General features: G+C 46.1%; 2 protein-coding genes across 4 annotated transcripts in view; both read right to left on the bottom strand.

Moving 5' to 3' along the window:
- Positions 1 to 443: 443 nt before the first annotated feature.
- MYL7 (myosin light chain 7) lies at positions 444 to 14,084 on the bottom strand. The gene is made up of 7 exons (XM_033171811.1): positions 13,984 to 14,084; positions 12,339 to 12,449; positions 9,670 to 9,745; positions 7,367 to 7,471; positions 5,102 to 5,180; positions 4,537 to 4,585; positions 444 to 624 (listed from the first exon to the last, which is right to left on the bottom strand). The coding sequence occupies exons 1-7, from the start codon at positions 13,984 to 13,986 to the stop codon at positions 523 to 525; spliced, it is 525 nt and encodes a 174-aa protein (XP_033027702.1). The 5' UTR covers positions 13,987 to 14,084; the 3' UTR covers positions 444 to 522.
- Positions 14,085 to 17,405: 3,321 nt separating this feature from the next.
- Positions 17,406 to 27,996, bottom strand: part of GCK (glucokinase) — a 48,050-nt gene continuing 37,459 nt past the window's right edge. For 2 of the 3 annotated variants that reach the window (XM_033171808.1, XM_033171809.1), the window contains 5 exons: positions 26,736 to 26,835; positions 24,456 to 24,639; positions 23,431 to 23,586; positions 21,759 to 21,992; positions 17,406 to 17,858 (listed from right to left, as the gene is read on the bottom strand). In XM_033171808.1, the coding sequence (XP_033027699.1) occupies positions 17,714 to 17,858; positions 21,759 to 21,992; positions 23,431 to 23,586; positions 24,456 to 24,639; positions 26,736 to 26,835 (819 nt within the window). In that variant the 3' untranslated portion in view covers positions 17,406 to 17,713. Of the gene's footprint in view, positions 17,859 to 21,758; positions 21,993 to 23,430; positions 23,587 to 24,455; positions 24,640 to 26,735; positions 26,836 to 27,996 lie in introns of those variants that run through there. The other variant, XM_033171810.1, reaches the window with a different exon arrangement.

The raw sequence follows: 27,996 nt of genomic DNA, 5'->3' as shown, positions 1-27,996 counted from the left end.
CAGGCTGAATGCTTTGCCACTCAAGCTAGCCACTGACTCTTTTCACCTGGAAGTGCTACAAAGGAGCCGGGGACATGAACAGAGTAGCACACATAGATTCATAGAGATGGGAGGGATCACGGGGGTCAGTCCACCGCTGCAATGCAGGAATCTCCCCCCCCCCAATGTGGAGCTCAAACCCATGACTCTGAGATTATGAGTCTCATGCTTTACTGACTAATCTATACATGATCCCAGCCTCTGGTATTCAGAGGAATGGTACCCTGCGTAGTGGGACAGAGCCTCACTGTAGCTTACCTGGGCAGTGCTGGAGCTAGTACACAGCCCTGAAACTCACTACCACCCTCTATGCCCCATAAATGATATCCCAGGGGTATCAGGAGGGTGGTCCAGACCCACAACAACCAGCTGCTACTGATTCAGACTGAACTCACAGCCGCAGCTTCTTTCATTTCTCATCGGGCCTTTTATTCAAATATAGCGGTAGTTGCCGCCGCAAACTTTCGACTTCCCCACAGATCTTCAATCTTCCTTCTCATCACCATGCGTGATGATGTAGCACAAGGATTTGTAGTCAATGTTTCCGGCCACGTCGATGGGAGCGACCGCACACATTTGCTCTACCTAGGGAAGAAGGAACACAAAATGGGGATAAGAAAGCGGCATTCGGCTGGCCTAAATAATTGACTAGTCCCTGCCCGGTCTTGCGAACCTTGGGACTCCGTCGTCATGGTTTCCCCACCTCCTTGAGTCATGAGATTGGAAGGGGGAACCGTTCTTGAAGTTAAAATAAATGTATATTGCTTTCAAGATAATTGCAGCTAAGAGCTTGCTAATACAGTTTCTTTTAGAAATACTAGAAATTCTACCTCCACTGTCTGAAAAGGCATTGCTAGGAATCACAGGTGAAAAGAAAAAATCAACACCGTGAAAGATCCTTGTAATGAGATGAGCGTATATTTATATAGTAATATTTAAATAAACAATGTATACGAGAGCAGAATAGCTCAAAAACACTTTAAAAAGTTATAAACTAATCCAAAGGAAAATAATAACTTAACAAATTTAACAAGTGACTCCGAATACCAAAAATAACTACCAAAGCAACCTTGACGAGTTGCCGGCTAAAAATCTCGTTTCACTGTTATGATCTATCAGTTTCCTCAGAAGGGAAAAAAAGAAGAAATTATATTTTGTGTAACTCAAGACAGTTTAGTTGCTGTTAAATATAGGGGGAGGATAAGAAACTTCAAACAAAAAGAACACTCCCAGATAGTGAATGGTAATATTCCAACTCGTGACTTTAATTAAGCTTCATTCCAAAGGCAGAAACCTAAATTTAAGTTCAAAAACAAGCTCCATAGCTTGTAAAATACATCGACAAGGGGCTATGCAAGCTCCCACAATCTTATTGTTACGAAGCTGTTGCAAAGACTGATGGAAAGCGTTCCTAGTCACTGACTTATATATCAACTGGTACTTAATTCTTAAAAAGGCATAGTGCTCGCATGTTGTAGGGTGTGTCCAAACTTACCTACACATATTGTAATAATACAGTAACACATCTAAAAAGTATCTCAACCTTTAAGAATAGACCTGATCGAGTCTTTTGTTGAATAGCTGTACAAGAATGCCAATGTACATGGGACTAAAAAGAGTTTGAACCGTGAGTAGTAGTTTCACAGAAAAGGGGTATAATCCATGTTCGTATTAAGGCCTGTTGGCGACAGGGATGCAAATCTATGTATCCAGTACGTTTCTTTCTGTAGTAATTTCTTTTGTAAAATGTCCATATTAGGTTCGTTAATGCTATGTTTATAAATCACGAATGCATGTCCTGCTTGCAGGTTTCCCTTAGCCATCTCGTTGGCCAGTGTGAGAACAGGATGCCAAACGAGATGGGCCTCTGAGCCAGCAGACTTTTCTTACGTTAAATGGGAACAGTAATTTTCATCGTTTGCTCATTGCTCGAGCGGAAAGCGATATCTGAAAGTGGCAGAAGGGGTTAGGCAGGGGCGTTCCTAGCCCCTTGGCTGCCTGGGGCGGGAAGCCAAGAGGCACCCCTGGGGGCAGGGGCATCGCGGCGCGTGTGTGCGTCATGACGTCATGACGCACACACATGCGGCGACGCCCCCCCCCGGGGGATGCCGGGCAGGGGCTTTGGGAGCCTCTGCGGACTGCAGAGAGTCCCGAAGCCGCTGCTGTAGCACAAAGGGGTTGCAGGCTGCGGCTTCAGGACTCTCTGCAGCCCGCAGAGACTCCCAAAGCGGCGGCCCGGCATCCCCGGGGGCGGGGCATCGCGGTGGGTGCATCATGACGCACGCACACGCAGCGGCGCCCCGCCCCCAGGGGATGCCGGGCAGGGGCTTCGGGACTCTCTACAGCCCGCAGAGACTCCCGAAGCTGCCGCCCGGGCCTCCTCGGGGGAGCGCAAGTGGGGCAGGGAGAGGGGCGGGTCAGCGAAGAGGGGTGTCACCCCTCTTCGCTGGCCCGCCCCTCTCCTTGCCCCGGCTCCGCAAGCCAGCCAGCGGCGCGAAAAGCCGCTGGAGGGCGGGGGCTATTTTCGGCGCTGCCGGGGCAGAGCCGCAGGGGCGGCCAGTGAGGGTGACACCCCAACTCGCTGGCAGCCCCTGCGGCTCCACCCCGGCAGTGCCGAAAATAGCCTAAAAATATATATATATATTTTTTAAAAAAGTTTTTTAAAAAGCCCAGTGGGCGGGGCCACCCCCCAATGTGTCACCCCCAGCAGGGGCGCTGCCCGGGGCCCCCCGCCCCCTCCTGCGACGCCCCTGGGGTTAGGATAAAGGCCCAAAGCCCCCCAATCCAGCTATATAGATGCCTCGATCTGCAATAATGTTGATGTTATGAAAGCTGAGATAAAAAGGCTAAGCTAAGGAAAGAGAGGGCTTGATGGGACACATGGAAACTAGTGGCTAGGAATGGCTGTCAAACGTAAGAAGAGTCTGCTGAAACAGGACAACGGTCTCATGGGTCCTCAGAACCCCAGGTGGCCACCTGTCTCCAGGGACAGAGGCAGACCTTGGGGTCCCCAATTCAGTGCCCCCAACCTCTCAGCTTCTATTTCTACATGATAGCTGTGGTGCCCCTGAAGCTCTACACCCAGGGCAACCAGTTGGTCATGTTCTCCTCCATCTGCCTCTACCAGGGACCCTCTGGTAGGGCCTTTGATCAGAGAACAGAAGAATCTTTATTTGCATCAACCACTAGCTGTAGCAATAAAACAAAACAAAACAAAATGTGCTGAAGATAGAGCTAAAATTTTAACAATACAAAATACATTTTGGAGGTTTACAGCAATAATCCAATAATAAATCTTAACTCTAACTGCCCCTGCTAAAAAATTTGCAGTTTTTGCCGTCACCTGCTTATCTTGGTTTGATCAGAGTGACTGGGTAATTCCTTTAATCACAGGTCCTCCCTCTGCATTAATGCAAAGTTTTCCTCTATCCTATCCATCTGCCCCCTCTTTATTCCCTTCCTGGCTCACCACAGGGGTTAGCAGCCCCAGGCCCGCCATTTCTTCTCCTGTTTCTCTCTGCCATTGTCATTTTCTGAAGCAGGGCTGTCTCCTTTTATCACCTCCTGTCTGTACCTCCTTTATTTGCCTTCTTAGTTTCTTCCTCGTCCCTCTCTTCTCTTTCTTCGCTTCCTTCTCTGCTATGTATTCCTACTTCACTGTTGTCCCTCTCTGCCTTCTCAGAGATGAGACCCACTGCTAAGGCTCTCACATGCAGCTGGATGTGGCCTATGGCTTCCCACAGAGCACTGTCGCCAGGCAGCTCCACTTCCAGTCCAGACGTTTAACATCCCATCAGACCCGCCAGGAAACTGCGGGGAGTTCTCTTCTAAGAATTGATTCCTTTCTGGTTGTGGAAACAGGTTAGATGACCAAATGGCTATTGAAGCGTCTTGCATCGGCCTCTGTCAACCTGGTAGCCTCCAGAATGTTTTCAATTCCCATCAGCCCCAGGCAGAGTTGTAGTAAAAAATGTTGAGTTTCCAGTAAAGTAAGGGCAATTGGTTGATTACACAGCATTTTTAAAGAAAGAAACCTTCCCCAGGTACCCAAAGGAATGATGTTTGCTCTTTTCTGAATGGCTGTTGGACTGCACTGGGATGGTTTGCCATTTTTCAGCCAGTCCTACAAATTTTATAACATAACCATATTAATAAAGGTAAAAAAAAGGTAAAGGACCACTGGATGTTTAAGTCCAGTCAAAGGCAACTATGGGTTTGCGGCACTCATCTCGCTTTCAGGCCGAGGGAGCCAGCGTTTGGCCACAGACAGCTTTCCGGGTCATGTGGCCAGCAGGACTAAACCGCTTCTGGCATAATGTGACACTGTGATGGAAATCAGAGTGCATGTGTCCCTTATGCCATATTAATATACCTGTTGAAAGGTGTCTCCTAGGTTTGATGCTTGTGAAAGATTCCTGCTAAGGGGAAATTGGGATTTAAAGAGGAAGGGCAAGAAGCACACTTCAACTAGTACTAGACCAGAAAGAGTTGCCTCACCTCCTCAGCAGAGAACTTGTCCGCCTGAGTCATCAGGAGTTGCTTAAACCTGGAAAACAAATTGGAAATAAAAAGTCAGTGCTGTTCCAACACACCACCCAAAACTCTAAAAGGAATAGAGAAAGCTGCCGTACACTGTACCAGGCCATTGGTGCTTCTAGCTCAGTATTGCCTGCACTGACTGGCAGCAGCTCTCCAGGTCTCTCTCCGCCCTAGGGATACCTGGGAACTTTTGCTTGCTCTACCCATGAGCTATGGCCCTATGCTGGGCGAAGAGAGGCTTGTATGGAGAAATCCTAGGAGGTTTCCTTATACTGAGTCAAGCCATTGGACCATCAAGCTCTGTAGTGCCTACACTGACTGGTAGCACCTCTCCAGGAGTTCAGACAAGGGTTCCTCCCAGTTCTACCTGAAGATGCCAAGGGATGGGACCAGGGACTTTCTGCCTGCAAAGCTGATACCCTTCCAATGAGCCATGGCTTCCTCACCCCCACCATTGGTTAAGCCAACCAGACCTAATCCAATGGGCTTTACTCAGGATCTGAACTGTAGTTAATGTTCTTACTCATCTTTGTTCACACAGCCAGTTCCGTTGGGGTCAAATAACTTGAAGGCAGCAAGGATGGATTCCTCGGGATCAGTGCCTGTAGAAGAGAAGGATTGCTCAACATACAGCAAAGATCCTCAAACTGAGAGCAGACCCTCCCTTTTGGTTGGGAGAGGGCTGGACAGGGAGTCTGGAAGATTTGCAGTTCCAGGAAGGAAATGGAAAATTAACAAAAACCAAACCAAACAATGGCGAGACACACACACACACAGAGAGGGAGGGAGGGAGGGAGGGAGGGAGGGAGGGAGATCTTAAGGACAGAAAAGTGTAACTGGCTCCTACACCTAAAAGCAGTGATGGCCAAACTTGGCACTTCAGCTTTTTTGGGACTACAACTCCCATCATCCCTAGCTAACAGCACCAGTGGTCAGGGTTGATGGGAATTGTAGTCCAAAAACAGCTGGAGGGCCAAGTTTAGCCATCACTGCCTTAAGGGAACTGACCAATGGAATGGATTCACTTTTGCCTTTTCTCAAGAACTTTTTGCCAGTCCCAAAGACCCATACTGGGGCTTCTGTGACTCATCCACTTGACCACTTAAGTATATTTGTGAACCATCAGGAAGTAACAGCAACATTCATCCTGCAGTATGGGGATGCTTATGTCATGATTTTCCATTGAGGTTGCATGTAACATAGCCCTAGGTTAAAGCCACTTAGTGGTGTGGCAGGCAAAATGTTTTTGCACAAGAGAAAGCGTAAGTAGGTTGCTGGTAACTCTTGCCATCTGTTGCACAGCTTTCTGTCAGCACAACTGTTGTTGTTGTTGTTCAGTCGTTCAGTCGCGTCCGACTCTTCGTGACCCCATGAACCAGAGCAAGCCAGGCACGCCTATCCTTCACTACCTCTCGCAGTTTGGCCAAACTCATGTTAGTAGCTTCGAGAACACTGTCCAACCATCTCATCCTCTGTCGTCCCCTTCTTCTTGTGCCCTCCATCTTTCCCAACATCAGGGTCTTTTCCAGGGAGTCTTCTCTTCTCATGAGGTGGCCAAAGTACTGGAGCCTCAGCTTCAGGATCTGTCCTTCTAGTGAGCAACTGTTGCGCAGCATTAAACTCACCTGTCCGTTTGGCACAATGCCCTGGTGCTACCGGACAGAGAACGTTGGACACACGGGCTTTGCTTGAACGGACAATTCCTACCCAAAGCCAGTGTGGCATAATAGTTAGAGTGTCAGACTAGGACCTGGGAGACCAAGGTTCAAATCTCCACTCAGCCTTGAAGCTCACATGGCGAACTTGGGTCTGTCACTGCCTCTCAGCCGAACCCACCTCATAAAGTGGTTGTGGGGATTAATGAGGAGGGGGAGAACCATGGATGCCAACTTGAGCTCCTTGGAGAAAAAGGTGGGGTGTAAATGCAACAAACAAACAAACACACACACACACTTTTTTTTAGCACCCCTTTCATATGACATGCGTATTGTGCATTCATCCTGATTTGTTTTGCACAGGGTTTGTGGGGAGGCCACAGGACACCCACAATGTATTAAGCGTTCATTCTAATTTGTTTGAGGGGTGGTTAGATGATGTTGCATCAAGAAATCATTACCTGCAGTTTCCTGCCAATTAAAGGTAAAGGGAACCCTGACCATTAGGTGCAGTCGTGTCTGACTCTGGGGTTGAGGTGCTCATCTCGCGTTACTGGCCGAGGGAGCCGGCGTACAGCTTCTGGGTCATGTGGCCAGCATGACTTAGCTGCTTCTGGCAAGCCAGAGCAGCACACGGAAATGCCATTTACCTTCCTGCCGGAGCGGTACCTGTTTATCTACTTGCACTTTTGACGTGCTTTCAAACTGCTAGGTGGGCAGGAGCTGGGACTGAGCAATGGGAGCTCACCCTGTCGTGGGGATTCAAACCGCCGACCTTCTGATGAGCAAGCCCTAGGCTCTGTGATTTAACCCACAGCGCCACCCGTGTCCCCTTCCTGCCTTGCCGCCAACCTTTTTTTTTTTTTTTGGAGGGGGGAGTAGGTTTGTTGTACAAGAGCTTCAAATTAGCTTCAATTGTGCAACCTCCATTTGCTGGCATGTGATTGAACCCTTCCTGAAAATAGTGGCAGTCTGGAAGTGCCCTTAGTGGTAAATCAGTTTTGTTTTTTTCTTGGCCTCTTATTGCATTAAGTTCAGGGGCGTTGGGTGGAAATCAAGAGCTGGGTTGAGGGTTAATGAGCAAGACTGAGGGTTTGTTAGCAAGGTCCTTGGTTATGGCAGCACCAACTCACCATTCAGTTTCTCCCCAAACAGTGTTAAGAAGACCGTGAAGTTAATTGGCCCCTTTCCTTCCTTTAGCATCTCATCCAGCTCTTCCTCCTTCACATTTATTTTCCCTGTAGAGAAAAAAGCAGGCTCCTAGTAGTGTACTCCAGGGACCTTTCCAGACATCCTGTTTATTGTTCATTCATGACTATTTGTTCTTGTTGTGTTCTTGGGTCAGTTATCTGCAATCCTTCTTTCAATACAGATGGTGGACGTTGCACCAGGTTGGACAATACAGGTCTAATTTCTGAGATAAGTAAAACACCCCCTAACCTGGAATTCTGGGGAAATTTTGCCTATCCTCAATCTTCAGAGATATAATATAATTTATAATGTGTGTGTGTGTGTGTGTGTGTGTGTGTGTGTGTATTATTTATGCCTTGCCCATCTGGCAGGGTTTCCCCAGTCCCTAACAATTAAAATACTGTTTTCTAACATTCACAAATCCTCATTGCATGTTGCAGAGACCTGGCTACTATCTTCCCCTTATCCCCACCCTGAGTTAACATAAGGAAGGCTACCTAACTGTTATGTACTGATTTGAATAGGATCCAAAATGCAGCAGTCTGACTGGTCCCAGAACAATAGGATTGAGATTGCAGCAGTCTGATTGGTCCACAGGAGCCACCCAATCCAGCTCCAGGTGGAAGTGAATCTGCACTCCGATTGGCATACAGGAGTATCCCGGAATTAGCCAATCACGTGGGGCCCATTGTGTAAATAGTGTATATAAAGCAAACGTTTTGGGGGAACTGCATTCCTCACTACTATGAGCTGAATAAAGAGCATGAAATTCACACTTGACTCCGAGTATATTTCACTAACGTTTGCCTGTATGCCACTCCCTGCTAACAGCCAACTGATTAATGTACTTAGATTGAATTGTCTGATACAAGGGGCAGTGCAAAAGACCATGTGTGGCTGATTCTATATGACTCTGTCCACAGGGGCATAGTAAAGGTAAAGGTAAAGGTAAAGGTACCCCTGACCGTTAGGTCCAGTCGCGGACGACTCTGGGGTTGCAGCGCTCATCTCGCTCTATAGCCCGAGGGAGCCGCCGCTTGTCCACAGACAGCTTCCAGGTCATGTGGCTAGCATGACTAAGCCGCTTCTGGCAAACCAGAGCAGCGCACGGAAACGGCATTTACCTTCCCGCTGGAGTGGTACCTATTTATCTACTTGCACTTGACGTGGTTTTGAACTGCTAGGTGGGCAGGAGCTGGGACCACCAACCTGGGGATTCCAACCACCAACCTTCTGATCGGCAAGCCCTAGGCTCTGTGGTTTAGACCACAGCGCCATCCGCGTCTCTTAAGGGGCATAGTAGAGACATATAATTTTTTGCCATTTCCCTCCGATACCTGTGCACACAAAATTTGACGAACCATATCAGCCCTGGTCTACATTCAACAGACTTCCCAGTGTTTCTGCTTTGGAGATAATGTCATCTGAATACATGTCTCCCCTTAAAACAATTTTGCCACTGGCATTTTTAGCTTGTCGCCTCCTTTTTCTGTGCTAGTAGAGAAAATAGAGCTCTCCAAATCTAGGAAGGATGCACATACCGCCACCCTGTGTACTAGAAATAAAGCTGAGATCTGCAGACCCCTTTCTGAAAGTGACAAGCTGTTTATCAAAAATGACACCATCCAGAGATGAAGGACCGTGAAGTGCTCATGGCTCCAGAAATAACATGCACCAAGTCCTCAGAGGCTCTGAAGATAAGCATTAGAAAGGTCACTGCGAATTTTTAGATATACGTAGGAAACTGCCTAATACTGAGTCAGACTATTGGTCTATCTCGCTCAGTACTGCCTGCACTGACTGGCAGGAGCCCTCTGGAGTTCCAGGCAACAGTCACTCCCATCTGGGGATTGAACCTGGGATCTTCTGCATGTGAAGCAGATTCTCTACCACTGCACTACAGCTCTTTCCAGTTATGAATGTTGCTTTTAGTAAACAGCAATTGCTTCTCCCTAAAGTGGTGCCAACCTGCAGATGTTTTGGACTACAGCTCCCACCAGCCCCCTAGCTTTGCATGCCAAAAGTGCCAGGATCAGTCTTTGGCATCTCCCGTTTTGTATGTTCCTTTGTCAGTTTTAAAGATGGAGATTACAAAAATCTCTCTCTGGCAGAGACTCTGAATCCAGGCCTGGCTATTTGACACTGTTTTTCCTTGTACCAGTTAGTTGCTTAATATTTTTCTTTTTAAAAAAAAATCATCTGAACTTTTGAAGAGTGCAATTTTATGGTGACTGGAGGCACTCACCCAGTTGACCGTATGTCTCTTTCAAGTCCGATTTGCTGATAATGCCATCACGATTCTGGTCAATGCAGCTGAATGCCTTGGGGAAAGATAAGGAATGTTAAATCTACTCTATTTCTCAAGTTTAATTCCTTTCTGCCACTATAATAAGAACATACACACTCGCACAAATATTTTCCAATCCCCCACCTGCATCCATTCCTCTTTGTTATCTCTCCAGCAAAGGGCAAAAGTGATTATAGCACTTCATTAGTTGAGTAGCCCTTGCTTGTTTCACAAGTTATGCAAAAACCAGTAGAGTTTGGGGTTGCATGTTATAGACCTGCAATTCAAATGTAAAATCTACCTTGTCTGGGCTTCCCCGTCCCCACATCACTTTCCTGTTTACCCTCCAAGAGTTATTTCTCATTTGGGTTGTCTCCAATTGACTTCTACTCAGCACAGTCCCATTTAAATTAATGGCTCTTGTCAGTTTGCATTTCTTAGTACAGAAAGTATTGATCCGATGTGTAGAGATCTCTCCTATTCTAATTAATTCAAGAGGGTTCTGGAAACTTCTCTGTGTGAAAGAAACAAGCAGAAGGTTCATGATGTCGGGTTATTCCTTTGGAGAAGCTGAGTACAGCCGACTTAAACGTGTTTATGTTTTTACTCTGCTAACTATACGTTGGAGTTCTGCTCTGGATCAATATGAGTAGAATACATGACAGCTCTAATTTATTAAAACCTACTGATTTCAGTGAGTCTGCTCTGAATATGACCAGCATTGGATAAAACCCTTGATATTTTAAAGCATGTAATAATTACATTTTTAAAATAAATCTGTATATAATCTATAGCAGGCATGTCCAACAGGTAGATCGTGATCTACCGGTAGATCACTGGACGTCTGTGGTAGATCACCGGTAGATCAGTGGCTCCCCCCAAAGAAGCAAAAAAACTTTGGCTCCCCTAAAAAAAAACCTCAACAACTTTGCCCTGCACCCCTAAAATGACCTGAACCACCAAAACAAGGCTTTCCTTCCTAAAAAAAAAAAGCTCAATGTTGCTTTCCTCCTCCCTAAAGAAGCTCAACAACTTTTACGTGAACCCCTAAAAAAGGGCTTTCCTTCCTAAAAAAAAAGCTCAACAACTTTGACCTGAACCCTCCAAAAGAGGGTAGATCACTGCCAATTTTTAACTCTGTGAGTAGATCGCAGTCTCTTGGAAGTTGGCCACCCCTGATCTATAGCATATAAAAATAAACAAAAACAGGAATTCATACAAACAAAAACAGGATCCCACCTTAAGGGAAAGTCTGAAACATCTGAAGAAATTGGTGGCTGCTGTTTTATGTACAGCAGACGGAATGGTACAGCAGACAGTAAAAGGTAAAAAGGTAAAGGACCCCTGGACGGTTTAGTCCAGTCAAAAGCGACTGTGGAGTTGCGGCGCTCATCTCGCTTTTAGGCCGAGGGAGCCAGCGTTTGTCCACAGACAGCTTTCCAGGTCATGTGGCCAGCATGACTAAACTGCTTCTGGCACAACAGTACACCATGGCAGAAACCAGAGCACATGGAAACGCCGTTTACCTTCCCGCTGCAGCAGTACCTATTTATCTACTTGCACTGGCGTGATTTCAAACTGCTTGGTTGGCAGGATCTGGGACAGAACAATGGGAGCTCACCCCATTGTGGGGATTCAAACCACTGACCTTCTGATTGGCAAGCCGAAGAGGCTCAGTGATTTAGACCACAGCGCCACTCGCATCCCTGGTAGTCTACAATACAGGAGCAGGAGCAGAAAATTCCCATTTTCAGTTCACTGCACTGTGATATTCTGTAGAGTGCTGTGCCATGAGAAGAGCCCCCCCCCCAAATTCACATGACCTTACAGGTCTATACAGGGACAGTTGGAGGTCACTGTTTGTGGTAGGGATGGGTGGAGCTGTCCATTTCGGTTTCTCGCAATTTCTCATTTTTTTCCATCTTCAGTTCAGTTCTCTACGTTTCCACACCAGTTTGCAATATTTTCTCTTTAAAAAAAAGAGCCCTCCTGAAAAACCACCAGCATTTTAGTGCACATTTCTCCTAATTTACACTTTTTAAAATGCAACTTTGCCCAATATGCACATTTTTGCAAAGCAATTACTCAGAGCATAACACATTTCTGTATGTCATTTTCATTCCATTCTTATATGCACCTCACCCCGGTATATGCATCTTAGTTACCATTACTTGGCTGGAGATCGGCACTGCAAAATCCAGAGCAGTGTGAATTTTGAAGGACACCTGCCCTTCAATTTGCATCTTGTCAGTGTGAAAGAATTAAGTTCACCTTTAAATGCAAAGTGAACTGCATTCTCTCCGATCCCTAGTCTACTGGTCTCATGCTGAATTGCCTCGTGCAATTCAGAACCCTGATCATGCACAGAGGTGACATAAAGAGACACATGATGGCTCATTTTTTGCATGAAGAACAACATCCCAGATTCAGTCCCTGACCTCTCCAGGTTGGCAGCTGTGGCAGACTCCCATCTGAAACCTTGGAGAGACTTATTCCCACTGCCAGGTAAAATAGACCTGACTCACAGAGTCCACCTTTGTCAATTTTACTCCACTGGATGCAGGCTGAGTTCAGGCTTGGAAATCATTCCCTTGGCTCAACAGGAAAACAACCCCTGAGCATCTCACCTCCTTGAACTCTTGGATCTGCGACTGCTCAAACATGGAGAAGACATTGGAGGAGCTCCTCTGGGCATGTTTTGCGGCAGCTTTGCTCCGCGTCCCGGCTTTTCTGCTGGCCTGAACAACAACAACAACAACAAGAGTAACAGGTTACAACAGCATATTACATACAATGACACATTGGGAGGACGTCAGTCACAGCACTCATTATGTTTAGCCCAACTAGCAGACTGGAGAGACAAGATACAACACACTCATTTCATTAGTGCAAAGATTTACACTTGCACAACTTCCCCCACCTTCTCTTCTCTCCGTACCCTTCCCAAAACTGCTCCAGAGGATTGAGGGATCCCACAGAACAGATTGGGGGGGAGGCAGGGGAGGGAGGAAAGTTCCATTGCAGAAGTATAAATCCTTGCGAAAACAGAACTGTTTTCTTAATGCGACATTGGCTACAACTCTAGATAGTGTGTTGGCTGCAGTGTGCATGTGTGTCATGTGAACCAGGACTGGAATAGGGGTCATTTAACCTCCGGTTTGCTGGTAAAACTGAATTACTGTGTCGCGAAATGATGCACGTCTAAGAAGTGTGTCACCAACATGAAAAGGTTGGAAAGCTCTGTTTGGAAAGCCTAGGGGATTAGTTGTGGGCTCAGTACTGATGGCACAGGTTATTTAATCATCAAATTGCAGAGTTGGACAGGGTCCCAAGGATCATCTAATTCAACCCCCTTAAATGCAGGAATCTCAGTCTCAACTAATTTTTAATTCACCTGCTGAGCATTGGATATATTTGCTCTGCCATAGCCTATCTTGCCCTGGCTTCCAAAGCTGACAAAAAGCACACACACGAACTTGAATACGTTCTCTGGGCGGTTTAATCCCACACTGCTGTGATTCAAACACATTTACATCACAATCAGATGAATATTAGAATCACATCCTAACTGGTTCAGGAAGGCTTACTTTCTAGTAACAGTGTTTAGGACTGCAATCTTAGCAACCACTAACAATTGGCATGTTATAGGGAATGAGGATCAGAAGGTGAAGGAGAGCAGTCCACTGGCATGTGTGTATTTAGGGATAAGCAAGGGGCAAGTATTTAGAACAAGGAAACCTGTGGCCCTCCAGATGTTGTTTGGCTACAGATCCCATCATGCCTGACAAAATTGTGCCACAGATTCCCCATCTCTGGGGAAGAGCCATCTAATCCACAAAACCCATTCAGAGAACTGGGAGAGGGAACTGAAAGCTGGATAAATTTGTGGCAGATGTGTGTACACACTAACTTAATTTTAAAAAAGCAAGCATCCTGCATTATTTCCCTGACAGGCAAAACAGGACACAAGCAGGACTGGGTGCTACCAGGGACAAGTACCATTTCCTGTTTCTTCATAGCTGCATCCTTCTGAATATGAGCAAATATTCGCCGTCATCCCTTGGATATTAGATCTTCCCAGACCTAGACAACACTCTTTCTCCAGTTTTCTCTTGCCTGCATACAGGCTGAACCATTGCTCTCTCCCTTTGCTTAGTTTCTTCTTCTTCTTCCTCGTTGGGACAGTCTACAGTTCAACCTTTATTTGTGATCAGCCGAAAGCTCAGTGCTATGAAGAATATATGCAAAAGCAGAGAGACACAGCGTACTCACCATTCTGGATGTCCTTCTGAAGAACAGAGAAGTTCTGGATGGTGTCAAGCATCAGCTCAGGCTATATCCCACAGCTTATCACTTGTTGAGCTAAATCAGGAGCCCAGTGGCAGGAGGAGACAGCCAAACTTGGCAGTCCCCAGTGCTGAGAATTGATAAGGTTTGGATGTCATAGTGCATTGTAGGCTTTGCTGATGGAGGGAGGAGGCATTCCTGAGCCGAGTGTTCCACTCTGAATGGAGTCTCCCATGTTCCTTCTCTATGCAGAAGTGCCAGGATTATCATTATTTAGGCCTGTATTTAAAACGGGACTATATATGTGACCTGTAGGTCCTTGCTTTCTTTCTGTCTCCTTTCTCACTAGGTTATGAGGGAACCTGTCAATTTCAGTTTCTCATTTTTGCAATCCTAAATTCAGTTCTCTACACTTATTTCTGCTTCAGTTTGCAAGTAAAAGGCAGCAGGGGATGGAACCCCCAGGGAAATTCACCAGCATTTTGCTTCACATTTCTAATATACACATTTTGTGTATACAATTTTGCCTAACAGACACATTTTTGCAAAGCAATTTTTCCTAATATAATGCATTTTTGTATGTTACTTTGTAAGCTGCCTTCTAATTAGAGGGGGGCATATAAAATCGTCCCCTGAAAGAGGAATTTCTATGCGCCATAAATTTGATGAGCTGTCTAGTCCCAAGTAGGATTTAAAGATACACATAGGAACATTCAAATTTCAGCAGCGCCCTGTGCAAAGCCAAAATTTGGTGCACCCGTCTCTCACCTTCCATTCTACTCGTGCATTATGCCATAGTTGCGATGCCCTGCGGCATCCCCCAGCTCTGTGCCCAGTGGGGGGTGGGACCGGTCACGCTGCCTTAAACCCGCCTCCGAGAGAATATCTGGCCAGATGGGACATTCTGGGCTTACACTGCAGTTTCTGTACTTAGCAGCTCTAAAAATACGGACATTAAAATGCATTGCCGTTTTTGAAATGTGCTTTTTGGACCAGGAGACATTTGCTGCTGCTGTTCCTACCATTGGGTTATGCTCCTTGCACAGAAATATACTTGTTAGGTGCAGCTTATTCTACTGTTGTGGCACAACATTAGGTCAAGCTGCGCTGGATAAAATTCTGCATTCTTTACAAGAAAGGTACTATTCTACTGAGGAGAATGGAAATCAGCATACAGACACTATTTAACGGGCACATTTCATAGCAGGTTTATATTTTATATAATAGAACACTTGTGGCAGACAGGCCTTCTGACCAATTACACCAATTTGTACCAGCTGCACTGACAGCCTAATTGTTTTCATACCCTATTTCCAGTAGACTTTTAAAGCCATACAGTGTGGTTTGGAACCAGGTTGTCTGAAGAACCATCTACACCTGGCATGAGCCTCCCCGTGTACTAACATCAGCACCCGAGTTTCTGCTCTCTTAAGAGCTGTAAGATTAGAGAGTACTAGGAACATGGCCTTTTCCGTGGTGACCCCACTGCTTTGGAACGCCATCTTTCAAAACATTAAAGATGGCTTAGGATTGATTACAAGTTAGCATTGCCTACCTGAGGGTAAGCTACTTCCCACAGAGTTAAATCCATGCACGCGGCCCTGACGTTAGGCTGGCATGGACGTGTCATAAATGAACTATTCTGCTCTTATGCAACTGCATAATGACTGTATGGAAAACCTCCAGTTTTCATTGTGCTAGAAGAGGTACAGTTTTGCAATGCTACATCAGCGGGGGAACCTAACAAGGCAAGGAGAGAACCTCAAACTGGGTCTTTGTTGTCACCAGCTTGTCTTGATCTGAAAAGGGGGAAAGTCAAATAATAATTGCCTGTTGTTGGGCAGAGTGGAATACTGGGGGTGGGATAATATAATGGATTGGAGTCTCTTAGAACAGCCCCCCCTCCTTTTACAAATCTCAACTGGCTGTAATCCTGTTCTTACTTACCTGGGAGTAAGACCCACCAAATACAGTGGAATTTACATCCAAGTAAACACGCATAGGATTGCTATTGCTTTGTACTCCACTCCACATTGTAACGCAGGTTTAAGGTTTGAAAAACACAAAACAAATAAGATACGACAGGGGCAAGTTTAAAAAGTTTTTTATTTTTTTATTCTTATTATTTTTAATATAAAAGGGCCCCTGGATCCATAAGCAGGATAGCAGGAGACAGAGGAAAAAGAACAAAAAAAAGTGGGAAATAAACAATATTATGACAGTGGGGAGAGAGAGTCTGGGTCAAACATCTGTACGGGCTGAAATCAGGGGGATCAAACTTTCTGTAGTTGCTGCTAAGGAATACCCAAGACATTACATTTTAAAAACAGAATGGACCAGTCTTCAGTAAATCTTAGGAGCTCCCAGACTGAAGCCTGTTAGTTTCCCACTTCAAGTCACACATGCAATTGCAACTCACCTTTCGCCCTGTGGCAGGTTTAACATGCTTGCAGGTGGAGGTGGCTGGTTTCATCCCACTATGTCCCATGCACACTAGTGGACTGACCACAGGTGGGCAAGCAGTGTTCCAGCGAATTGACATTCTCACTCCCCCCTGACCCAAGTGCTTACCTACCGGTATCTGGTTATGCATCGCACACATCCCTTTGAGGTGTGCAGAGCCTTGGAACTGAATTTGTTCCAAAGTCTGTATATTACTTGCTGTATATTACTGGCTGGTTTGTATATTACTGTCTGTAATTGTGGTCTGTATATTACTTGTGGTCTGTATATTACTTGCTTTCCAGAATTATTGAAACAACAGTGGGATACAGGCAAGGTGAGCTGTACCAAAGCAGACAACTCTCGTGTCATAAAATGCTTTATGGCCTCTGCTTGCTCTCTTGGGCTCTGTTCAGTCTCAAGCTCCCTCCATGTTATTGGTGACTAATTCTTTTTTAAAAAAAATTAGAGATGGTCCCGGATAGCTGTCCCTGTGGAAATGACAGTTTGGACTGGCGGTGGTATTGGGACCAGATTGCAAGCTTGGATTTACGCCTGCTATCCTTAAATCTGGAGAAGGTGGAAAGTGCTGGAAAGAAAGCAAAAACCCGAATTTTCACTCAGGCTATTCTGCTGATGAGGTCTGTGCTCAAGCTGACTCACACGGAAACCATTAGCATCTTGGAAACCAGAGGAGGAGGAAGAGAAGAAGAAGAAGGTTGGAGAATGTGTCTACTCAAAGTTGCCTTCCCTGCACTATCCTCATCACATGCTGCCACAGTGGCTGATAATGGCAGCTTGAATTGCACCTCCCCAACCCCATTTACTGAGGAAGAAACCGTACTTTGCAACTAGATTTTGCCTGGATCCCTGCTTCTTGAGCTGTCCAACAAAGAAAAGAAAGAAAGCAAAACTTATTCCCTTCCTGACTTCCTATCCCTGCAACACCAGCTCTCCAACCCCCCCCCCCTACTATGAGAAGCTGCTTATTTGCATAATTTGAAACCTTCCCCAGAGCTTGCAGGAGTGGAGAAGGTTTTAAGGACAGAAAGGAGAGACTATTTTTGCATGGTTATTGTGTTGTGTAGAGGCAGAGGTTCGGAGGAACCCGACACCACTCCATTCCCTCCCCCTTTCCCCCCCCCCAGGAATAGCTTCCGTCTTCTGGTTCTGCTTCCTTGGCACACCCTGAAACACCTCAGCCTGGCAGTGGGTGGAGGGGGCACTTCCCAGGTGGGTGGCATCCCTTTCACGGTCCTTTCACAGTGGCATTTCATTGGCCAATCATGCACGCCATCTTACACGCGACTGCCGAGATGAGAGCCGCTCCCCTGCCACTGCCTTCCTCCGACTGCAGGAAGGTGATGTCGCAGTCCGGTGTAAGTTGCCTGACTGCTGCGTGGAACCGATCTTTGAAGCTGGGTAAAAAGAGAGAGAGACGGAAACAAGGGGAGAAATTGAGAAGGGAAATCCACCTCTCTACATAAATCTGTCTGGGTTTTAGGAATGGACATACGTTGACTTCCGATTCTCATTTTTCTCCACAGCAGGTTGCAGATTTATTATTATTTTTTAAATCCTCACGAAAATTCACCAGCATTTTAGTGTGCGCATACACACACACACACACACACACACACACACACAATTTTGCCTAATATACACATTTTGGCAAAGCACTGTAATCTAATATGATGCATTTTGTATGTATTTTTCACTAATGCATTCATACGCACGCTTTTATCTGCACTCTTGTACACATTAATTGGTTGGAGAACTGCACTGCAAATTTCGGACAAGAGAACATTTCCAAAGATGGCTAGGTTTCACTTCACACCATGTTTTGGAAAGGGCAAATTTGGGAAATTCACCTTAAAATACGAAATGTATCAAATCCCCTCCCAACTCTACTGAACATTGAGACCTTCTCCAGAGACCCATCTCTAAATATGCTCTGCCAAGCAGGCCTGGTATCAGCACCTGACAAGCTAGGCCAGGTACCAAGGCCCTGGTACTTCAGCAGAACCCACTGGAACTGGACCCAGTGGTATGTAGACATTGCTAAATAAACAAATAGAATAATAAATCAGCAATTTTGCAGAGCTCATTGGGGATGGGGAGCCTGCATGGAATTAAGTTTTGCTTTTTTCCCTTTGCAAATAGCATATAGTATAGGCAATAACATACGGCAGAATTCTTCAGCCTTGGGTCCTTACATGTTATTGGACTACAATTCCCATCATCCATGGCCATTGGCTAAGCTGGCTGAGGCTGATGGGAACTGTAGTCTAACAACATCTGGGGACCCAAGGTTGAAAAAGGCTGACACAGGGAAATGCCTAAACTGAGTCACACCATTGGTCTATCTCAGCCAGAATTGTCTATGCTAACTAACAGCAGTCCTCCAGGATTCCAGGGAGCTTCCAGACTGTTGCTGTTTTCAAGTGGGATCCAGCCACACACCAGCAAATTCAGGTTGCATGATCACGGTTGACTTACGGTCTTACGCAACAAACCCTCTTCCCTAAAGGTTGGACTTTTCGCGGTAGGGAAAGCGATGGAGAAGTGTGGGATAACACTCGCTTTGACACATCAACATCTCCCGCTAGGACTACTGCAATGAGCTCTATGTGGGGCTACCTTTGAAGGTGACCCGGAAACTACAATTAATCCAGAATCCAGCAGCTAGACTGGTGACTGGGAGTGGCTGCTGAGACCACATAACACCGGTCCTGAAAGACCTACATTGGCTCCCAGTACATTTCGGGGCACAATTCAAAGTGTTGATGTTGACCTTTAAAGCCCTAAACGGCCCTGGCCCAGTATACCTGGAGGAGCATCTCCACCCCCATTATTCTGCCCGGACACTGAGGTCCAGCTCCAAGGGCCTTCTGGCGGTTCCCTCATTACAAGAAGCGAAGTTACAGGGAACCAGGCAGAGGGCCTTCCTTCTCAGTAGTGGCAACCGCCCTGTGGAATGCCCTCCCATCAGATGTCAAGGAAATAAACAACTATCTGACTTTCAGAAGACATTTGAAGGCAGCTGTGTTTAGGGAAGTTTTTAATATTTGATGAATTATTGTATTTTAATATTTTGCTGGAAGCCGCCCAGAGTGGCTGGGGAAACCCAGCCAGATGGGCGGGGTATAAAATATTAATAAATAACAACAACAACAACAACAACAACAACAACAACAACAACAACAACAACAATTAAACTGGCCTTCAAGCAAATCAGGATGAATTCTCAATACACAGGTCATCTAGAAGCCCTACCTAGAGATGCGAGGGATGCAATATGGGGCCTTCTACATGCAAATCAGATGCTATGTTCCGTTTCCCACGCCCCCAGCAAATCACAAGATACAGAGATGTATATTCTATTAATCCAACCAGTCAGTTGACTAAACTACTTGTTATGCAGACTGTTTCAACAATGCTGATATCTGGTGAGGGGCTGTGCCCCATCTCCAACAGGGATTATTTCCAGGTTTCCAGTTTAGCTAAATTCGGCATTCAGCGAACAGTGCTAAAAGCTGCCTCAGCTTGCGGACGTGTCTTTCATGGTGTGTCCGAGACCCCAGTTCATAGACTTAAGCTTCGGCCTGGACTCTAAACACAGACTCGGGGAGTTTCCTCTTCCAGCTATTGTCTCTTACCTCCTGCCTAGCAGCATGAAGCTTGCTACCGCCACAGCACGGTGCTGCTTAATGAAGAGCGATACTATTTTATGAGGCCAAATAATAAAAACACGGGCAAATTGCTCTACCACCCCACTGCCAGAGGTGCCATTGTCAGATGTCTATGGTGACCTGCTTCAAACCGACTGAACAAAAGCCAAACTAAATGTTATATGCAGGTGTACCTTTTGACCTTTTCTCTGCCTTCCACTTTTCTCCTGGGTCTCCCCCTCTTCCCCAATCCATCCTTGCCGCCAAGAGGTCCAGCGTCAGACATTAATTTGCAAAGATAAACATACATCTGGAACCCCATGAAAGGGGAAGCAGCCGAGGGGAGTTTCAGCATAAAAACAGTAGGTGGGGGAAAAGTTAAGCGTTCTTTTCCTTCCCCAGCCGCTCCCCAGGCAGGATTCTCTACTGAAACTGCTTTTCCTTAGAAAAAGCAACAACTGGAATCTAAGTGACACATTTACATGTAATATTCTATTCCTATACCATATGGGCCCTTCCAGAATTTTCTTAAATTGAGCATTAATCGTGTTTTGTGCTTATGATGGTACCGGGGCAGTTACATGCATTGCTATTATTCTAGAAAAAGAAATGCTGGAACACCTCCCTTATTCTCTTATAATGGCAATGGTACACATCTGAGAGGTGCCGGAACCAGGCAGAGGGCCTTCTGGGTAGTGGCACCAGGCCTGTGGAACGCCCTCCCATCATATGTCAAGGAAATAAACAACTATCTGACTTTTAGAAGACACCTGAAGGCAGCCCTGTTTAGGGAAGCATTTAATGTTTGATATTTTATCACTTTTTGTTATTATTAATAATATTCTGTTGGGAGCCACCCAGAGTGGCTGGGGAATCCTAGCCAGGTGGGTGGGTATAAATAATATATTATTGTCATCATTATCATTATTATTATCACTGAGTTCTGGTGAGTTACATCTGGAAAATAAACCCTTGTTATACGTAATTACATTTTCAAAACTGTTTGTGCCTGCAAATGTTTCTAGACGAATGTACTGCTTTGTTTCCACTCGGTGCATGTCTTGTAGCTTCCAGCTGAAATCCTGGAACTTTTCATACAACGGGCAATGTGTGTGTTGTCCTGCTTTTGTTGCGCTACAGAGAGAGCTCCTCTAGATGGCAACTAGGGGTGCATCACATAACCACTAACAAAATGGAATGACGCTTGGATGGTCTGGTATAAATTCACTACTAATGCACAACTGCATTGCGCCAACGTCATGCCACAGAACAGACCCACAAACAAAACCAACGCTACCATTCTGGAGGGCCTCTGTATCGTTGCAGATGTTGAGGGGTTATCCCAATTTCTATATAGTCCAATTAATAACAATTATAAAAAGATGCAGTTCCCAGCACTCTTAACAAACTGCAGCTCCCGGGGTCCTTTGTGGGGGGAAGGCATGTGCATTCAATGTACATTGTGGATGTCCCCAGAGCTGCTACTCCATTTCCACCTTCGAGCAGAACAGCTGTGGATGTGCGCTGCTAAATCACCAGTGTATAGAAGCGTGTTGATAGTTAAACATCTGCTGATGAATCGTTCGGAAAGGCCCAGGCTTCTCTAGGAGCCTCATGATATAGCAAGACTGTGCAGGTAGGTCTCACCTGGGGTGGAGCTTGTAGACGGAGCCATCGACACCCACTGTGATCTTCAACGTGTCCTCGCACCTGCTGTCTCTCATGCGGTTAATGACACCGGCCAGCCCAGCTGAGCACATCTGCGCAGCCCTCGTAGAGACGCTCTCGCACGCCATACGGACAATGTCACAGTCTGTTACAGAGGGCAACAGCCCAAAGGATGTCAAGATGTTGTAAATCTGCTTACGGTCACCGGGGTCACTGGGAACGACAAGCACAAGGGCTCTCACTACTGTCATCGTGGAAGGGGCTGGGGTGTTTCATTGCCCCAGGTCTCAATGGAAAATTGGAAGCAAGAGGCCACAATCAACCTGTGCGCTTCATCTCATATAACTGATTTGCGCTTCATAAGATGGGGGTGGGGGGTGGGATGTGGTGGCTGTGGCCCAGGTGCTAATGCAATTTGTTTGCCTCCTAAGGGCAGGAGAAGAGCAAGGGCTTGTGGGGCACGTTACAGCCACCGCAGTGGAGGTTGTTTTGAATATTACTGCACGGGATGAGTTTGACCATGCCGTGAGACACTTGGATGTGGTATGCCCCTGAATGCCAGTGGCTGGGAATCCAAAGTGAGAAGAGCGCTGTTGTGCTTCCAGGCTTCCTGTAGGCATCTGGTTGGCCACTGTGAAAACAGGATGCTGGAATAGATGGGCCACCGGATATTCAGACCAAAGAGATGAACTACTTGCGCTAGATTGTAGTGGAATTCCTCAAAGGAGGTTTACATAGGAAACTACCTTACATTGAGTTGGGCTATGGGTCCATGTTGCTCGGTATTGTTGACGCTCTCTAGGTTTTCAAGCAGTTGTACCTGAAGATGCCAGGGATTAAACCTGGAACATTCTGCATGCAAAGCAGATGCTCTACCATGAAACTTTCAAGGTGAAAAGTAAAGGTGATGGACCCCTGGATGGTTAAATCCAGTCAAAGGCGACTATGGGGTTGCGGCGCTCATCTCGCTTTCAGGCCAAGGGAGGTGACGTTTGTCCACAGACAGCTTTCCGGGTCATGTGGCCAGCATGACTAAACCACTTCTGGCGCGATGGAACACCGTGACGGAAACCAGAGTGCACAGAAACGCCATTTACCTTCCTGCCGCAGCAGTACCTATTTCTCTACTTGCACTGGTGTGCTTTTGAACTGCTAGGCTGGCAGGAGCTGGGACAGAGCAACGGGAGCTCACACTGTCGTGCAGATTCGAACCGCCGACCTTCCAATCGGCAAGCTCAAGAGGCTCAGTGGTTTAGACCACAGTGCCAAGAGAGCTCTGTTAGCAATTCCTCATCACTTGACAAAGGTCTGAGGTGGGGAGGGGGATCATGGTATGGTTTCAAATTGGATTAGGGACTGCGTGTTGAGATTCTTGCATTACAGGGGGTCAGATTAGTTGACCCTCAGGGTCCCTTCCAACTCTACAATACTCTGATTCTATATTTAGGAATATAGGAAGCTGCCTGATACCGAATTAGGCCATTAGGCAGCAAGGAAGAGAAGCAGAAGGCCAGGAGGCTCCAGAGCGCAGAAGTGGGTCCCTTGCTGGGGGCGTGGGCTTTGGAAATGCCCTACAGTGCCTAACCCTGACACCAACTCTGGGCAGGTAAAGAGAGAGAAAGAAAAGAAATACCTTAAAGAAACATACTACCTTTCAATTTGTGAGATAAAGCGAGTTTCAAAAGATCCTCTGGTTTTTAGCTTCTCTGTCGCTTCTCCATTGAAGAGCAAGTTTTCATTGACAAGTTTTAGCAGCACTAGCCGTACGATCTCTCCCATATACTTTCCTCCTATTATCTTCTCATACCTGGGGAAAGGGAGCTTAATCAGTATAGTAATATATAGATATATAGATATATATGGGGTGTGTGTGTGTGTGTGTGTGTGTGAGAGAGAGAGAGAGAGAGAGAGAGAGAGAGAGAGAGAGAGAGAGAGAGAGAAAGAAAGAGGCAACATTAAATCACTGGTACATGTCATTTGGGGGCAGGTCTTGTTAGATGACATAATCGCAGCTTGTTTTAGCAAAATCCTCTCAGATATCAAGATTGATTGTTCAGCAATAGATGCTATTTTCTCTGAGCTGCAGGGAAAACAACCACCTCTCCCTCTTTGCTGGACTCTGCACATTTTTCTTGCCAGCAAATATGTGCAGGAGAGTATGAGTCAGCTCCATCTCAGAGGATCCCACACCTGCGACACATGCCTTACTCACGTCTCTTGAGACGCTACAGAGACCAGAAAGCAACTCCATGGATGAAATGCAGTCACCATGCCTAGATTCAGATCATGTTCCCACTGTTAGAGTTTCTCCACGCACACCAACCGATTCCCACATCTGCTTTTAAAATTAGTGTGAACAGAGATCAGGTTCGCCATAGGGAATATTCCCCCTGATTTCAAACCATCCATGAGCTGCGCTTGGCTGATAGGGCCAGGCCAGGCTTCCCCAACCTGCTGGTGCCTTCCAGATGTTTTGGATTCCAACCTCCATCCTCTCTGACCATCGGCAGTGAGAAGGCGATGAGAGACGGAGTCTGACAACATCTGGAGAGTTCTAGGTTGGGGGTGCCTCAGCATTAATGACCGCTCAAAGGCATCCTCTCTGTCTCATCCACAATGAGAAGCATGAAACTCAAGAAAGCAATAAACATTAATTTTATCAGTCATATTCCTTACAGCTGCTGACCGGGGTTAAGTGAGGTCTCATCCACCACACGATCATACTCCAAGAGGAACTCGTCCAGCTCCCCTGATGCTCCAAAGGCTCCCCATTCGGTGTTTACACACATCCGACCTACATCTCCTTCCACAAGCTCTACATTCTGCATCTCTTCCATGTAGCAAGCATTGCAACCTGTGCCTGGTAGAATGGAAACGGAGGGAGAATTCACCAGGTTCGGACAATTCATGAGAGTCATATAGGAAACTCTGGCACAACCTTCATATGCAATTGTTCTAAAGGTTCTTACCTACGCAGTTGCTGTGTGTGTGTGTGTGTGTGTGTGTGTTTGTACTGTGAAATCACTTCAAAATTCTTCATGGGAAGCAAGTCATGAATAACATAATAACAACAACCACCTTTCTTGTGGTTCATGGTGGGTTTTCCAGCAGGAAAGTCTCAGGGCGCAAACGCACATAATGACTGACAGGTGACATCAGATGACTTCACGGGACTGGCTGGCAAGTGGAGTTTGCTGGAAAGCTTAGGCTTCTCTATGGGGTGGCCTACTGCAAACATATAACGCCGATTCTGAAAGAACTGCATTGGCTGACTATACAGGTATGCTAGCGAACCTGCTTCAAGGTACAGAGAGTTACAAAGCCTTATACTACCTGAGGTTGGGATACCTGAGACAATACCTTGTCCTGGATAGGCCTGTCCATTTGTTAAGATTCACCAAGGAGACTTTCTTGGCTGTGCCATCTTTAACTGAGGTCTACGATATGGCAACGCAGCGGGTAGCCTTCTTAATGGTGCCACCCTGGTTTTGGAACTCCCCCCTGTGATATGGCTGGCATCTACTCTTCTAAGCTTTAGGTGCCTGCTGAATTCCTGGTACTTTGGCCAGGCTTTTAGTGGAATCTGATGCCAGTATTAGTGTTTTTAGTTGTCTGGCTGTGACCCACCTGCTTTTCTTTATGTGATAGATAATTAGACAGAGGCAGATAGATAGGTGATTGATTGATTGATTGATTGATTGATCAATAGATGGAGTGACAGATCACCGCACCTTTACAACATCTGTCAAACTTTGGGGTTGTTGAAATATATATAACAAAAAATTAGAGCCGTGCCACTCAAACTGGGTCAACTAAGTAGGCCCAGATTTTTTCAAGCAATGTGGACCAAAGTTGCCTCTTGGGCCCCCTCAGGAATTAGGGCCCTTGAAGCCTAAGCTTCCTTAGTTTTATAGTAGATCCGTCTCTGGTGTGAAGACTGCTGAGAATTGTAATAGCCAATGCATTGTTTCAGCTTTAGCCTGCCTGCTGATATCTAAGGCAGCGTTGTTGCCTTATCAACATTGTTCTTGGCATCTGTCTGCCTCTGGGGGTGAAGTCAAACTGCTGCGTTAGCAGTATCAAAGTGACCTCCCCAGAATGCAAGCCTGGGCAGTGTGCATGGAGCTCCTGGGCTGTCCGTCCCCCCGTCCCCCCCTCGGCCTTGCTGATGTGGTCCAAAGGAAAGCAGAGCAATGTATTTGATACCAGTTCAACTGCAGGAGCTGCCAGAAGGAGGCATATGCCTTTTCTTCTCATGAAGATATCCCACAAGGCAGTGGAGGTTTAGGGTCAGTTTTCCTTCTCCTAGATGGGCTGCCATACCAGGTTGATGATACCCATCTGCCCCTCACTTTCCTCTACAGCATGTACAGAAACCGCCTTCTTGACCGTTGGGCCCACTATTGATCTTGCCCACTCAATCTGCCGGAGCCTGTTTTCACATGCAGGGGAAGTCCCTAACTCACCGAGACCCATTGGCTACCCTCACCTAGCTTAGCCGGCAAGTCAAATCTGTTTCCTGGGAGTGTGGTCGCTGTCGCATTCTGACAGCTTCTAGGAGCCACAGGTGAGGGCTGAGTGCAGGGTGGGGACCAAAGGTGGACAAAGTACCCCAGAAGGAGCATGACTTGTCCCCCACCAGTGTTAGAAGCAATGGTTTCACAAGAGAGACAGCAGATGCTCTGCATACAGATGGTCCCAGGTTAAACCCCCAGCATCTTCAGTTGAAAGGATCAGGTAGCAAGTGATGAGGAAGACCCTCTGCTTAAGACCTTGGTGAGCAGCTACCAGTAATCATACACAATACTGGGCTACATTATGCAAATTGGCTGACCTGTATAAGGCAGCTTCCTACGTCCCACAGAAACCTATGTCCAATAAATAGAAATAAGGATTAAAGCTCCAGTTTGAAGCTTATTGTGTCCAGGTGCATATTAAGAAGGAGAGGTGACCTACCCACTATCATGCCAACTTCACATTGGTGATCTTCATAGTAGCAGGATATCATCGTTGCCACTGTGTCATTGACCATTGCGACTACGTCCATCTCAAAGTCCTACAAAGGGGTGGAAAGAAGCGCCACAATCAAAGGCTGTTGGTGAGAAGAAACCCAACTAAGAGAAGCACAGATGGAACAGGTAAAAAGGTAACGGTAAAGGACCCCTGGACGGTTAAGTCCAGTCAAAGGCGACCATGGGGTTGCAGTGCTCATCTCGCTTTTCAGGCCGAGGGAGCCGGTGTATGTCCACAAACAGCTTTCCGGGTCATGTGGCCAGCATGACTAAACCGCTTCTGTCTGAGCCAAGAATAAAACTCAAATTGCTGATAGACAAGAAGGAAAGAGGGGGCTTTGCCCTGCCGGACTTGAAGTTGTATTATGAAGCGTCCTGTTTGTGCTGGCTAAAAGAATGGATGACATTACAGAATACGGACCTCTTGGATCTAGAAGGACATGATAATAGATTTGGATGGCACTCCTATCTTTGGTATAACAAAGTAAAAGTGCATAAAGGTTTTACGCACCATGTGATAAGGAGGGCCATTTTCGAAGTTTGGGACAGGAATAAGAGTCTTCTGGAGAGAAAAACCCCATGGTGGATCTCACCGATCGATGTACTTACACTAAAGAAAGTTAATATGGAAGGTAGAAGGTCCACATATGGAGATTTGTTAATGAGAACGGAAAGAGGTTGGAAGTTAAAGCCATATCACCAGATTCAAGATACTTTTACAGGATGGATACAGTATCATCAGGTGAATAATTTGTTGTTAGAAGATAAAAAAACTGGTTTTGAGGAGAAAAAATCTAGATTACAAACTGAGCTGCTAGAAGGTAAAGGCAAATTTTTGACAAAAATGTATGACTTGTTGTTAGAATGGTATACTAAAGATGAGTTGACGAAAGAAGTAATGATAAAATGGGCTATAGATTTTGGGCATAATATAGAATATGATGCATGGACAAAATTATGGAAAGAGACGATGAAATTCACTGCGTGTGTATCTTTGAAGGAAAATCTTTACAAAATGATGTAAAATGAGGGGTTTCTTTCATGTATAATCAGACAAAAATGAAAATAACCACGGAGTTAGAAGCAGAAAGGTTCTGGAGAAAACTTGAGATCTCAATGGGGGAGGGCAGAGCAGAAGGAAATAAAAGACGAACAGGAGATAAGAAAGACGAAGAGGAGTCAGAGGGTGAGGAGGGCCAGCTAGA

The sequence above is a fragment of the Lacerta agilis genome, chromosome 15 (assembly GCF_009819535.1).
Source record: "Lacerta agilis isolate rLacAgi1 chromosome 15, rLacAgi1.pri, whole genome shotgun sequence".
NCBI classification, from domain to species: domain Eukaryota; kingdom Metazoa; phylum Chordata; class Lepidosauria; order Squamata; family Lacertidae; genus Lacerta; species Lacerta agilis.
This window is presented reverse-complemented; position numbering and strand designations above follow the sequence as displayed.

What these genes read in the sequence shown, in the direction of transcription:
- MYL7 (XM_033171811.1), bottom strand. An exon ending in GTTTGGGGAGAAACTGAATG is followed by an intron (nt 5,181 to 7,366) that starts GTGAGTTGGTGC and finishes TCTCTTCTACAG; the next exon opens with GCACTGATCCCGAGGAATCC. An exon ending in ACAAGTTCTCTGCTGAGGAG is followed by an intron (nt 625 to 4,536) that starts GTGAGGCAACTC and finishes CTTCTTCCCTAG; the next exon opens with GTAGAGCAAATGTGTGCGGT.